At 45.6% G+C, this 13,563-nt stretch overlaps 1 protein-coding gene across 4 annotated transcripts in view; it reads right to left on the reverse strand.

The window, feature by feature from the left end:
* The window catches only part of PLEKHG1 (pleckstrin homology and RhoGEF domain containing G1), a 229,563-nt gene that overhangs the window by 17,692 nt on the left and 198,308 nt on the right, over positions 1 to 13,563 (reverse strand). For all 4 annotated transcript variants that reach the window (XM_082633368.1, XM_082633367.1, XM_082633369.1 and 1 more), the window contains 6 exons: positions 12,832 to 12,963; positions 9,613 to 9,795; positions 9,427 to 9,522; positions 9,176 to 9,262; positions 2,963 to 2,996; positions 513 to 608 (listed from right to left, as the gene is read on the reverse strand). In XM_082633368.1, the coding sequence (XP_082489494.1) occupies positions 513 to 608; positions 2,963 to 2,996; positions 9,176 to 9,262; positions 9,427 to 9,522; positions 9,613 to 9,795; positions 12,832 to 12,963 (628 nt within the window). The remainder of the gene's footprint in view (positions 1 to 512; positions 609 to 2,962; positions 2,997 to 9,175; positions 9,263 to 9,426; positions 9,523 to 9,612; positions 9,796 to 12,831; positions 12,964 to 13,563) is intronic.

The raw sequence follows: 13,563 nt of genomic DNA on the forward strand, positions 1-13,563 counted from the left end.
CTACAAACTCCTTGCAAGCCGGAATCCTGTGTATTATGCGTACATTTCCCAGTTCTTAGTACAGTGCAGGAAATTAGGTAGATACTCAATAAACGCTGATTTAAATGGAAAAAAAAATCTGAGGGCTAAGGGAATACTACATGAAGTCTGGTTTAGCAAATGTGTGTTAAAATTTTAGGTTTGAATACTCTTTGGGATGTGTCATTTACAGGATACAATTTTTCACTAGCGACAGTAAACAGAATTTAAGTACCTGCAGGCCAATGGTAATAACATGCTATACAAAGTGAACTTAGTTGATTGACATGTTTTTTTATATTCACTGGAAAATAGAGAGTTAAGTAGAAAGAGTTTTAGAACCAAAGCTTGAGAGCCCCACCTGGAGGCATTCTCAAAGGTATTCAAACTGGCGGTGTGCTCAAAAACCAGAAAGAATATACCTTTTTGTCAGACTGAAAGGGACTTTCACGACTAACGCCCCATAATTATCTTGATTACCGCATCTTATTTACCAGATTTTCTTCTTAGCCGATATGGAGCAGAACCATCTTTAGAGCCACAAAAGGCTTTTGTCTCTCCCTCAGGACTGTAACAGAAGCCTGGGTAATCTGTAAAGTAAGAACCACATGCATCTCTAAGAATGAAGTGTTCCATAACGTCTCAGAAAATGGGTAGGACTTGTTTTGGATGCCTATGGATTTATTCTTTTTCCTCAGGCATGGTAGAATCCCTCCTTCTGTAACTGGTGTTGAATATGCATCTAAGACTTTCTGTTTACTGACTACTGGAGTGTGTTAGTAGCAAGCTAGCCCACAACCCCTCCTCCAACCCTGCCCAGCACCCACCAGGCACACACAGGCACTCTTTCTCTGTACTCTCTTTTTTTCACTCTCTGGCAGAAAGAGCTATAACCATTGGCTCTACCCTTACTAGAAAGTTAGTTCAAATGTATAGGGTGTGATAACTTCCTACTCCCACTCAGACTCACCTGCAGCTCTAAGACCCACAGTGGTCAGTCAATTCCATGAACGTAAAAATCCCTGCAGCTGAACTTGCTACCAAGGCCCCTGACAGACTGCGGCGATGGGCCACAACAGAGGCCCTGTCAAGGTAAAACCAAATGGAGGATTCCCTCTAGGTAGCAATTTTGTGAGGCATTTGTGCCCGGCGTGGCGGTGGAGGGAGGTGAGCCTTCCTGCCCCCGTGGAAGCTGTCCACCCTGGCAGCGACTCTCCATATTTTTCTAGACATGGCTCCTTTGAACATGTGATGAATGGTTTAGGTTCTCTTCCCAGAGAAGGGGTTTTCATTTTATTTCATCTAAGGGGTACACAGGTTTTGGATGAAGAAAATCTGGTCTAATCCTGAAGTACTGCAGCACCTTCAAAGACCATCTGCACCCTAAAGCCTGAGGGTAAACAATTTTAGGACATAGCCGTAGACTGGCGTTCTTCAAATTGGGGTAAGGCTCTTCAAGGGCATCTGAAGTGCAAGAAAGTTCTGAGGATGGTTAAACACCACATACACTTCTCCAATGTCGGAGGCCATTTGGTCCAATGGACTGGCCTACTCTGTTCACAGCCAGCTGAGACCAAAGTCAGGGTAGGGCAAGTAGGGTTATTTTCCTAGGCTGAGCTGCTCTGGCCCAGGCCTGGCCTGGCAGAGAGGCACATGGCACCAATTAGAGGCTTCACATCATTCTGTGTGCTCACAGAATCTTAATGGTGTCCAAGAGCTAGCTCAGAGCCTGGGAATAAATAAACAGTGTTGAATGTAGCTACTCACACTGAACAGCTGACCTCTCTGGATCCCCATCTTCCTCCATCTCTTCTAATTCTCACATGCCCATCCATGACCTTGCCTTCTCTTCAGAGTGCCCATATATATTATATACATTTATAGAAGAAATAAGGGGTATATTGTACAGCGGAGGGAATATAGCTAATATTTCATAATAACTAAAACTAGAGTATAATCTTTAAAAATTATTGTACATGTATAACTTATATAATACTGTAAATCAACTATACCTCAGTAAAAAGAACCTTAGAGAGATTTCCACTGAATAAAATAAGTGGATTCAGAGAACACAGGGCAAGGAGCCCCAGCCCAGCTCTCTGGTGGGGATCCCCTCGCATCATTTCTCGGGATCTCATGGACATGCAGTGGGGAATCCTCAGTGACAGTGGCGGTGTTCATTTTTCTACTTCAGTCATGTTTCTTTATTTTTCCCCCCCTGGAGAATTAAAAACCAGCAGGCTGGGGGGTGGGCTGGGGTAGGGTGGGGGTAAGTGAATCAGTGTTTGCTCTTGGGGAAAGATTCCTCAAAAGTAAGTTATTTAGAAAGTTTTAAGTAAAAGTTTCTGTCAGACCTGGCTGTAAGTCTTGAAAGCTATTGTTTCTTTTTAAATTCTATATAATCTGGGAGATAACAAGGATGTGATAAGTGCTTCGAACAGGTCTTATTTTATAAGACCTCACTTATATTTACTCTCTGACTGCTATGAGAAGTCCAGAGACACAATAACGTATGTGGGGCAGTTGTAATTTTAAAATGTGACCTGCATCTGGAGAACCAATACCTATCTAGTTAGCGTGATTATTGCAGATAATCAACATAGATTTTCTGCTAATGGAGTGAGGTGGGAAATGCACTGTGGGACCTTCATTTTTGGTGGTGGCAGAGGTGGGGCAAGGGTGACCCTGGAAGCATATCTTACATTGTGAGTTGATGCAGAGACCAGTGGCAAGCCATCGGGGAGCTCACAGATGAACCAAGAAATCATGGTAGAAACAAGCCAATGGCTTAGGAAGATGGTATACTGTCTGCTGGCTCTGTTTGTTAAAACAGTGAATAGAGAGCTGCTACTTTCTCACAATTGACATTTGCCATAAACTTGTAGAAACTTGAGAGATACAAGGAGACAATGAGATTTCAAATTGTGTAGAAAAGAAAACTTACGAATGGCATCCATTTCAAGTATTGCTTGCTTGGCCTGAAAGAAAGAGGTGTAGCTATAATTGCAATGACCTTTTTTTGTTTCTTCTTTAAACTACCAATCCTAATACAGGTCTTATCCCACCTGAATGAGTGGTTTTGGAAAAGCTTAAAAAAAAAAAAACAAAACTCATTTCTTTTAGGCATTAACACATAGTTCAAGGGATTCCAACACATGAGCGTCCTCGTGTGGGTGGTAGATGCTGTACCACTGGTGCCCCAGAGCTAAGCTTACAGCCCTCACCTGGAAAGAAAGAAGGAAGGGAAGGAGGGAGGGAAAGAGGGAGGGAAGGAGGGAAGGGGAAGGAGACACAGGCAGGGAGGAGGAGGAGGAAGGGAAGATAAGAGGGAGAGAGAGAAACTTTCACTGAAGGTTCAAAAATCTGACTGAGCAGCGTATCAAAATCTAGATTCCTGCTACCCAACCCTAGTCTACTGAATCCAGCCCTGATCTATGGAACCAAAGGCTCAAGGGACAGGGCCTAGGATCTACACCAGCAGCCCTCCCCATATCATTGGGGCATTATAAATCTTCTGAGCTGAATGCAAAATAGTTGCTGGACACTTCCTCTGTCCTTCAAAATATTATGCGATTATCATCAGCTGACACTCCCAGCACCCTGTACCTACCATCACTTGTGTGTGCCCTAGAACCTCCCAGACGGGGAGAAAGAGCTGGGAGAAGGACCCTGGAGGACATGGTTTGTGATCCTGGCTTTAGCACTTAACTAGGCAGGTGCTCTCACATTCCTGCATGTGCTTCTTGACCGTAAGATGGTAAGATAGGAGCGACCTTTCAAAGTCGCTACCAGGACCAAATGACAGGCACTCAACCCAAGTTAGTTACCATTTACTCCCGCAGGGGACTGGCCCTGATGACCCTGACTCTTGCTTTCTCTGCATACTTCTCCCCGACTCAACCCCCCCACCCAGCTTCCAATCTTTATAGCTTTGAGGCTTCTTTTTGTGTAATTATTGCCATATGTTATCAATGTTTAGGGAACAGTGAAAAGATAAGTTAATGGCCTTAACATGAATCATCTTGCCTGAGGATTCAAAGAAGAAAAAAAGTAGGTAGGTTTTCTCGCCACTTTCATGTCATTTTCATTTTTCAGGGTAGTGTAATGGAACCTACAAACATTATGCTAAAAATAACTTTAAAAATAATTTTACTAATACTTTGTCACAGTATGTGATGATATCACAGTAAAAACGTCTGGGCTCAGGGGCAACCAAAAAAAAAAATAAACCCACAAAACAATGCAGTCACCTTAGTTTTGAGAAAACAAATGCTTAGATTTTTATGACACTGATATTTCTATCATACATTCAGAGTTTGAGGTTACTAGTTGAAGTTAATTTCAGACACAAACGTTAGCTCAGTTTCCATGAAGTGCATTGGCAGAACCATGCGAATATATGAAATGCAACAGTCTCTACCTGAACCTTATTCCCAACTAATCTGGACGAAATTTAGTTTATATACCATGTGTATAGATGGGCCATATGGCTAATTTCCAGAAAGTTTCTTGGTATCTAGAAACTTGACTTCGAGAACTCAGTATTTTTTTTTCTTGTCTCGACATTTAATTTCAAAAAAAGTCTATTCCCGCATTTTTCCACTAGGGGTCAGCCAGAGACTATCACTGAATTAAAGGAATGGAAGGAGGTCACGAGGAACCTAACCTCTACAGCTGTGTTAACAGTAGAACGGCGGTACATTTTTTGTTCCCATTATGTAATTCTTTTATTTGATAGGAGTAAATATAGTTTGAAAGCTTCAAGAAAATAACTTAAGAAACAGTCTTGAGAAGAGAGAAAACTTCAACTTAGTAATAATCCTGCTTAAATAAAATAGAAAATTATTGTAAGCTCAGAGTGGATAAAGTATATTAAATAAGTGTGTTTTCATTTTCTCTAGGAATTATGTGGTTAAGATCAACTTTGGATCCAGGAAGAACTGGGTTTGAATCTGGGCTCAGTCGTATACTAGTTGCATAAACTTGGGCAGTTTACTTTCCGTCTCTGAGTCTCTGTTTTTATTTCTCTAGAATGGGGAGAATAAGACCTTTCTCGTAAGGTGTTTTGCTAAGGGTGAAATAAGAATATAAAGTACTCAGCACAGTGTATGTGTGCTCAAGAAGCTGTAGCTAAAAGAAATAGAATGTTTACATCTATTTACATCTAAAAGGGTCAGGAACTTGGACAAAAAAAGCACAATTCTACTGTGACTCTGTTAACCGTTATAAAACATAAAGGGAAAACTGCTTGGAATACACACCCCTAGTGTGGGAGAAAGAGGAAGGTCTGTAAGCTCGTTTCATTTTGTAATGGCCAATAACTGCTTTTCAGAAGCCCTTTGGCAGTTTTGATTTTCCCAGGGACAGGTAAACTACAGGTGGGGCAAATCAAAGACACACTGCCATTGCTCAGAAGGGCATTGCCAGTCACAAGGCCAGCAAACAAGTGGCTAACCATGAAGCAAATGCAGTTGCCTCTCTGCATGAGCTACCTGACACTTCGGAACACCCTGATGAGATGCGACTCATGCTTAAGTCAAAGCACACACCTATGCACATTCATTTCCTGGGCACCGAATCACTGCTGATAGCCCCTGAGAACAAGTTTCAGATACTTTTCAAAAACTATTCAAAGAGCAAATAGACTTTCCTTTCTCAGAAATCTCAGATCTCCTTATTTTCCACCCAGTTCTACTCTCATGAGCATCATCCCATCCATTTACGGCTCCACTTCAGTCCTCCTCGCCTGGGCACGGACCATCTCCCCACACACGCGTGGATATCCATTCTCCACCCTCACCTTAGTTCCTCGTCACTTTACTTCTGATCACCCTTCCCTCCACCCCAGAACAGCAACACACAATCATAGCCGCCCCCAGAGCCTCATCATCACCCAGAAGCGCCCTCCCTTTCCGCAGGACTCCACAAGTCCCCTCTTCAATTACACATCTCTGTATTTTCCATCTCTCCACCTTAACTCTTGCTGAACCAGTTCTCTGACTTATCCCTCAACCTGTGCCTGTTTTCCCGGTTGGTTTCACTCTCCACTCAGCCTGGAAATCATGCTCTGTCACTGCAGGTCGGATGCTGGGTGGCACTGTCTTCCCTTGCCCACTTAACCTTCACCCTCACCACTCTGCCAGTCCTCAGCCTTGGGGAACCCACATGCGCCCCAGGGCTCCTCGACACTAGTGTTGAGTTGCTGGATCAACACACACATTCATGGTGGCCGGCTTCAGTGGGCCTAGGATCCTTTCACAGATTACTGTAGTCATCCCTACTGACTCGCTAGCTTGTGTTCTTTCTTTCTTTCTTTTTAGTTTTTGTGGGGTTTTTTTAAGTTATTTATTTTGGGCTGCATTGGGTCTTGGTTGCTGCGCACGGGCTTTCTCTAGATGCGGCGAGCGGGGGCTACTCTTCGTTGCGGTGTGTGGGCTTCTCATTGCAGTGGCTTCTCTTTATGTGGAGTATGGGCTCTAGGCACGTGGGCTTCAGTTGTTGTGGCTCATGCGCTCAGTAGTTGTGGCTCACAGGCTCTAGAGCGCAGGCTCAGCAGTTGTGGTGCACGGGCTTAGTTGCTCTGCGGCATGTGGGATCTTCCTGGACCAGGGATCGAACCTGTGTCCCCTGCAATGGCAGGCGGATTCTTAGCCACTGCACCACCAGGGAAGTCCCTAGCCTGTGTTCTTTAGCATGGGTTCTGAACCCCTCCACTTTCCCTCGGACATCCAGCCCCATCTTTGCTTCACTCACCCAGTAGATGCCATTACCACCAACTTCAGTGAAGGCAAACCTTTTAAGTTCCCTCAAGTCCACTTCAAAGTTGATCCTTTCTCACATTTCTTCTCCCCCAGCTCAGGGAAGATGTTTCTGACCCTTTCCAAGACCAACTCCTATACCTACTGGTAAAGTGAATATAAATAGTGTAATCAGTGTAGAAGAGGCGAAAAGATTTAGTACTTTTGTATGGAGCCGCACCAATGTTTTGGTTCCTAAGACCAATGGGTTACTCCTACCCTTTAAATGTTTTCAAAAGCCATATTGCAAACATATGGAGGTGTGCATTAGCTGTTCTTGCATACTTTTTCAGTAAATAAGAAGTTTTGAGCTTCCAGCATCAAGTTCACAATCTAATGTGTATTTTTTTTTTTTTTTTTTTTTTGTGGTATGCGGGCCTCTCACTGTTGTGGCCTCTCCCGTTGTGGAGCACAGGCTCCGGACACGCAGGCTCAGCGGCCATGGCTCACGGGCCCAGCCACTCTGCGGCATGTAGGATCCTCCTGGACCGGGGCACGAACCCGTGTCCCCTGCATCAGCAGGCGGAGTCTCAACCACTGCGCCACCAGGGAAGCCCTAATGTTTTTATTAGACTATATTTACAGTACATGCCCCCATCCCCGAAACTTGGGGGTTAAGGATGATCCTATTCTGCCATCTCCCTGGAGTCACATTCCAAGGGGTGTCCCACCTCTTATCTTTACTGTCTCATGTTCCCTTTCCCTGTCCCCTTAGCCTACATGTCCACCATATTCTTCACGAGGGCAAAGCGTCTTACTTTGATCTTACCACCCCTCAAACTACCACCATTTGTCTCTTCTGAACTTTGTTTAACAAAGAAGGCTACACCCAGTCTGTTCCTTATTTCTCCCTTTCTTGTCAACCCACTGCCCTCTCTCCCTTATCTCTTAGTTGCCAAATCTGATATCCACTTTTCTGTTTGAATCTGTCCTCCTCTCTGCAGGCTTTGAGATGGTTACTCCACTCTTTCTCAGTGACTTTCCTTCGTCACCACACTTCTCTCCTTCGCTTTTCTCACTGCCTCATTTGGCTGCTCTTCCTTTGGTTCTTCTGCAAATCCCCCAACCCTTGCTGGTCACTTAGATGTTGGGATTCCCAGGGGTCCGTCTTTCCTTTACACATTTGTGTGGGTCCTCCTATCAAATGTCGGGGCTTCGGTGACTAGCTGTGTGGAGAGACCTGCGTCTCTCCCTGCAGCTGAGCCGCCCCTGCCCACGTGTCCCTGCTGCTCCCTCTCAGGCCCACCCAATCGGTCCCTCCCCTGGGCAACCCGTCTGGGAACTCACAACACCATCCTCTTGGCCCAGCTCCTGACTCATCCTTGACTTTTGTTTCTCCCTCTCCTCACGCACTGGGTGGGCAAAACCCCGTTCCCTCTGCTTCCACGATGGGCTCTGCCCCTCCCCCCGTCTTATGCTCCCTGGCAGTGCCCCTCGTCTCTCTTCTAGGCCACTGTGGAAGCCTGCTCATTCTTCTCCTGCCGCCACTCACACTCCACCAGCTGAACCGTCACACTGTCCCAAAGTTACACTCTCAGAGCACAGGGCGGCCCATGCCACGCCCCCCCCACTCCAAAGCCTTCAGTAGTTTCCCACCACGAAAACCCAGGCTCCTCAGTGTTTGTGTTCAAAGCCCTTCAAAGGCTGGCTGACTGCGTTCCACTTTTCTAGTCTTACGTCCAACTGCATCTCCTGAGGACTCGACCTTTCCGTCCGGGCACACTCTGTGTGCTGTGAACACAGGGCCCCTGTTCGCACCTCCTTGTTTTTTGTTTACACTGTTCTCTCAGCTTGGTTTCCCTTTTTCTTTTCCCCCACTTAATAAAAAAAATTCCTCATCCTTCAGGACTGAGGAAACAGGCATTTTCCTTCCTCTCCTCACTTGACTGTAAAGTCGAACACGTTATTCTTCCACAATACTTGGCTTACACCTCTATTAAATTCATCATATCATTTATATGACCAGCTCCCTGGTCTGCAAATTCCTTCATGGCTGAGTCTGGATCTTGCTTCCCACAGAGCCTCAGCCAGCTTTATTCACCCTAGGTGCTTAGCACACCTTTGAATAATCCTCATAACTGCCTTTATTTTCTACTAGTTCTCTAGAAATTTCCTTACAGTCTTTGCCTTATGTTTCTTCTTTCAAGCCTCAAAAGGAACAACAACAACAAACCAAAAACTTTCCACCGAGTCTCCCTACATATGAATCTTTTCAGTACTAATGGCTGGTTCGGTTGATCCTTACGTAGCCTGTCTCTCAACTGTCTTAATTTTGAAGATGCACATTTGCTGCCGTCAGGCTGTCTTTCTGGGATTTGAATTCCTTTCAGTTTTACTGTTTGCTGCCCTCACGGTCTTACCTTAGCTGGAATCTTCGCCGCATGATTCTCCAGGATCAGCCTCTTCAGGTGCAGAACCCACAGGCGTTTGTCTTGCTGCGACTTTGCCTACCAGGAGGAGATGTGGACAGTCATGCCACCCCACCAGTCACAAGACACAGACACTCCTAAGACCCTCCGACTGGACGGGACACACGTGGGGTGGCCAGAAAGTCCTGCAAAGGCCTTCAGGCATGACGCACAAGGGCAGGGAGGCGAGGGGGTGCTGGTACCTGCACGGTGTGCTGCAGCTTGGGGTTCTGGTAGTGGAAGACGCTGAAGCTGAGGGGTTCCTTTGGAATCACTTCCACCAGCATGAGGTTGCCGCACTGGAGGGGCAGGCAGAGGGGGGGAGGCAGGCTCGCAAGAGGATGGAACCAGCGCCCCAGTCCTCGCCCGGCACCTCTATTCGGACCTACCAGGATGTGAGCTTTGTACGTAAACGTGTCATCTCTCTTCTTGGTGATGAGAAGCAGCTTGTCAAAGAGGAAGAGCGTCCTCTCATTCTTGGCCCGCTGGAGGCGGAAGGTCCCCTCGAGAACTAGCTCCCCGTAGCTGGTCAGGTCTGGCCCCTTCCAGTTGGTGAGCAAACTCTGTATCTCCTGAAACAGTGAACGTTCCCTTTGATTAAACAGGAGGTGGGAGGGCAAGACGGCGAAGACACAGGGGCCCATTTAAAAAATTTTTTTTTTATTTTTTTGCGGTACGCGGGCCTCTCACTGTTGTGGCCTCTCCCATTGCGGAGCACTGGCTCCGGACATGCAGGCTCAGTGTCCATGGCTCACGGGCCCAGCCGCTCCGCGGCATGTGGGATCTTCCCAGACCAGGGCACGAACCCGTGTCCCCTGCATCGGCAGGCGGACTCTCAACCACTGCACCACCAGGGAAGCCCGGCCCATTTGTTGAGCCTCAAGAATGGTGTCTAAATACCTGCGACAGGTCTAAGGGCCCTGCGTGGTGTCTGATGTGTCTGCTTTCCATGACATAAATCTGCATTTACGGCTGGTGTCACTTGAGGGTTAACAGAAATGAATCAAGTTGTTAATTGACGGGTTGCCAATGACTTCTTTCCATCCCTCCACAATCCCTCTACTGAGGCAGTGGAATTGTCTTTCAAAAGCCAGGTAAAGAGGCTGCTGGTGTGTGGCCTTCTCAGCTATCCTTCTCATGATGTGCTCACCCCCATTCTCTGGACGAACACCTTCAGAGCTACTGACCTGAAAAACCTCTTTCCAGAAATTGAACTCACACCACATATAAGTAACACAAAATGAAAGCCTGAGGAAAATCACACAAGATACATCTTCTCAGAAATTTCCTGATATTAATCCCATTCATCTGGGGAAAGGAAATGAATGTTTCTTCACCACTGTGTTTTTAATGGAACTTCATAAATATCGATAGCATGACTTTGAAGTTTCTTTAGGATTTATTGTACATCCCTATCAACGTTTTTAAAGGAAGCTGATGTTGTTATTTTGGAAAAATGAAAACATTCACAAACAGCACTTAATTAAGCAGCCCATAAAACCCCTTAAAACTTCATTGGTTGAAGGTAGAAATGGAGAGAAATGGAGGTAAGTCTGAGCCAGAGCCTGATTTAGTGGTGTCTTCAGACTGCTTGACAGACTCTTAAGCTATGAAAAACTAGTCATTTAGCCATTTCTAAATATCTAACACACATTATGTCTGACGTTATGCCACAAAACACTTGAATGATGAAGCATAAAACCTTTCTTACTGCTACACAAAGCAGATATGGCCTGGAAGATTAGAATGTCCTCTTCCTTTGGACTTCCCTGGTGGTGCAGTGGTTAAGAATCTGCTTGCCAGTGCAGGGGACACAAGTTCTAGCCCTGGTCCGGGAAGATCCCACATGCTGCAGAGCAACTAAGCCCGCACGCCACAACTACTGAGCCTGCACTCCAGAGCCCACGAGCCACAACTACTGAGCCCATGTGCCACAACTACTGAAGCTCACGTGCCTAGAGCCTGTGCTCTGCAGCAAGAGAAGCCACCACAATGAGAAGCCCACGCACCGCAACGAAGAGTAGTCCCTGCTCGCTGCAACTAGAGAAAGCCCGTGCACAGCAACAAAGACCCAACGTGGCCAAAAATAAATGAATAAAAAAACTAAAAAGAATGTCATCTTCCTTTGATTTTTGATAGTCAACTGCATCATACCACACTCTGGCTGCCTATAGATGAGACCTAGAGTTTTGTTTGTTTGTTTGTGTTTTTTTGACTGCATTGGGTCTTCACTGCTGTGCACAGGCTTTCTCTAGTTGCGGCGAGCAGGGGCTACTCTCCATTGTGGTGCGCGGGCTTCTCATTGTGGTGGCTTCTCTTGTTGCGGAACATGGGCTCTAGGCGTGTGGGCTTCAGTAGTTGTGGCACGCGGGCTTAGTTGCTCCATGGCATGTGGGATCTTCCAGACCAGGGCTCGAACCCGTGTTCCCCTGCATTGGCAGGTGGATTCCTAACCACTGTGCCACCACGGAAGTCCCGAAGCCTTGAGTTTTGCTCGGAGGTATGGCCTGAAGAACATAGCTCTTTTCCCTCCTGAGTCAGATGTAGGTGCTCTGCATAGCACGGAGTCACCCTGGGCTTTGCTTTTACTCCAGGGGCAACAAGGAGCTTAGGACTAGCCTCTGGGCCCACGTGACCTTTTGTTTTTAAATAATGCATCTTTTGAGATGCCCAGGACATGATTGCTGACTTAACATCTATCCAAAGTTCCCAGGAATTTAGGGCTCAAAATGTTGACAATGGAAGGGACCTTAGTAAACGTGTCTTATTTTAAAAGTGAGGAATCTAAAATGCAGTGGTGAGTCTCCTCCCCGGTGAAACTGCCAAGGACCTGGTTCCAGACTTAGCTCTCCTTCCTGTGAGTCCCCTGTCCCATCACCACCTGTTCACCACCTCATGATTTTGCATGAACTAGTGAGAGAGGAACAGAGGCTTAAAACCCCTTTAAACAGTTTGGAGGGCTTCCCTGGTGGTGCAGTCGTTAAGAATCCGCCTGCCGATGCAGGGGACACGGGTTCGAGCCCTGGTCCAGGAGGATCCCATGTGCTGTGGAGCAACTAAGCCCGTATGCCTCAACTACTGAGCCTGCGCTCTAGAACCCGTGAGCCACAACTACTGAAGCCCGCATGCCTAGAGCCCATGCTCTGCAACAAGAGAAGCCACCACAATGAGAAGCCTGTGCACTGCAATGAAGAGTAGCCCCCGCTCGCCACAACTAGAGAAAGACCGTGCACAGCAACAAAGACCCAACACAGCCCAAAATAAATAAATTTATAAAGACAAAAAACAGTTTGGAGAGAGTTGCTTTCAGCAAGAATTGCTTATTGGTAATTAATATAAAATAAAGCCTTGGGAGACTCAAATTTTTAATTTGGGTCACGGAAGGGGCTATGAGCAAACTATTAGTTTGAACGTTACAATGTACCTTTCTCTTTAATAGCCAGTAAACAATGATTGGTATTATCGATGTCCTGATCTTTTCACAAGGAGATCTATGATGAAGGCCATGAATGACGTGCAACACTGAACAGCCTTAATATCTGATTTGGGAAATGATAACAAGTCATAGGGCGGCAGCCCCACCAGGCACTGCCGCCCTGAGGCCTCACCTGTAACCGGACAGCGTGTTCATGCTTCCGCTTCATGTCGTTGATGTGCCAGGCTACTCGCTGCATCGTGTCTATAGCATCAAGCACCACATCGTAGCCTTCTGTGTCCTTGTCAAGGTGATTTTCTATTTCCTTTAAAAAAAAAACCAAAACACCCAACCCTAGTTATTTTCAAAATCTTTTTCTTATATACTCAATGAAACAAAAGGCACTTCTGTGATTAGTTTCTCATTTTATTTTTGCTTATTTACACACTATCATCTTTCCTTAAGATTCTGAGATAACTACCAGAAATACCTACAACAAAATGGTAAGATACAAATAAGAATAGAGCTAGGAAAAATAGAAGTCGATGAGAATTGCACAAGGAGGAATCTGACAAGGAGGATGAAGCAAAACAAGTATATGGGCCATTAAGTCTCACAGAGATATTAGAGTGATTATAATAGATAAGAGAGTTGATATTATAGTTGGAGATTTCTGAACTTCCTGGTGGCCAGTATAGTACAGTTCTCAGTAATATGGTTCTCACTCTTACTACATAGGAAACATAATTTTTTTTTCTCCCAGAGGAAGCAAAACTAACACACAGGGCTTAATATGTAATGGCCTCAAAACAAAGCAGAACAAAAAACAATGAATATTATATTTAAAAAATACCTATACAGCAAGACATTTTCATGTAGTCAAGGCTTTAAAGCCTTTAAAGCCTTTCACTAGTTCATGAAATTC

This window comes from Mesoplodon mirus (genome assembly GCF_964341445.2).
Source record: "Mesoplodon mirus genome assembly, chromosome: 10".
In the NCBI taxonomy this organism is placed as follows: Eukaryota; Metazoa; Chordata; class Mammalia; order Artiodactyla; family Ziphiidae; genus Mesoplodon; species Mesoplodon mirus.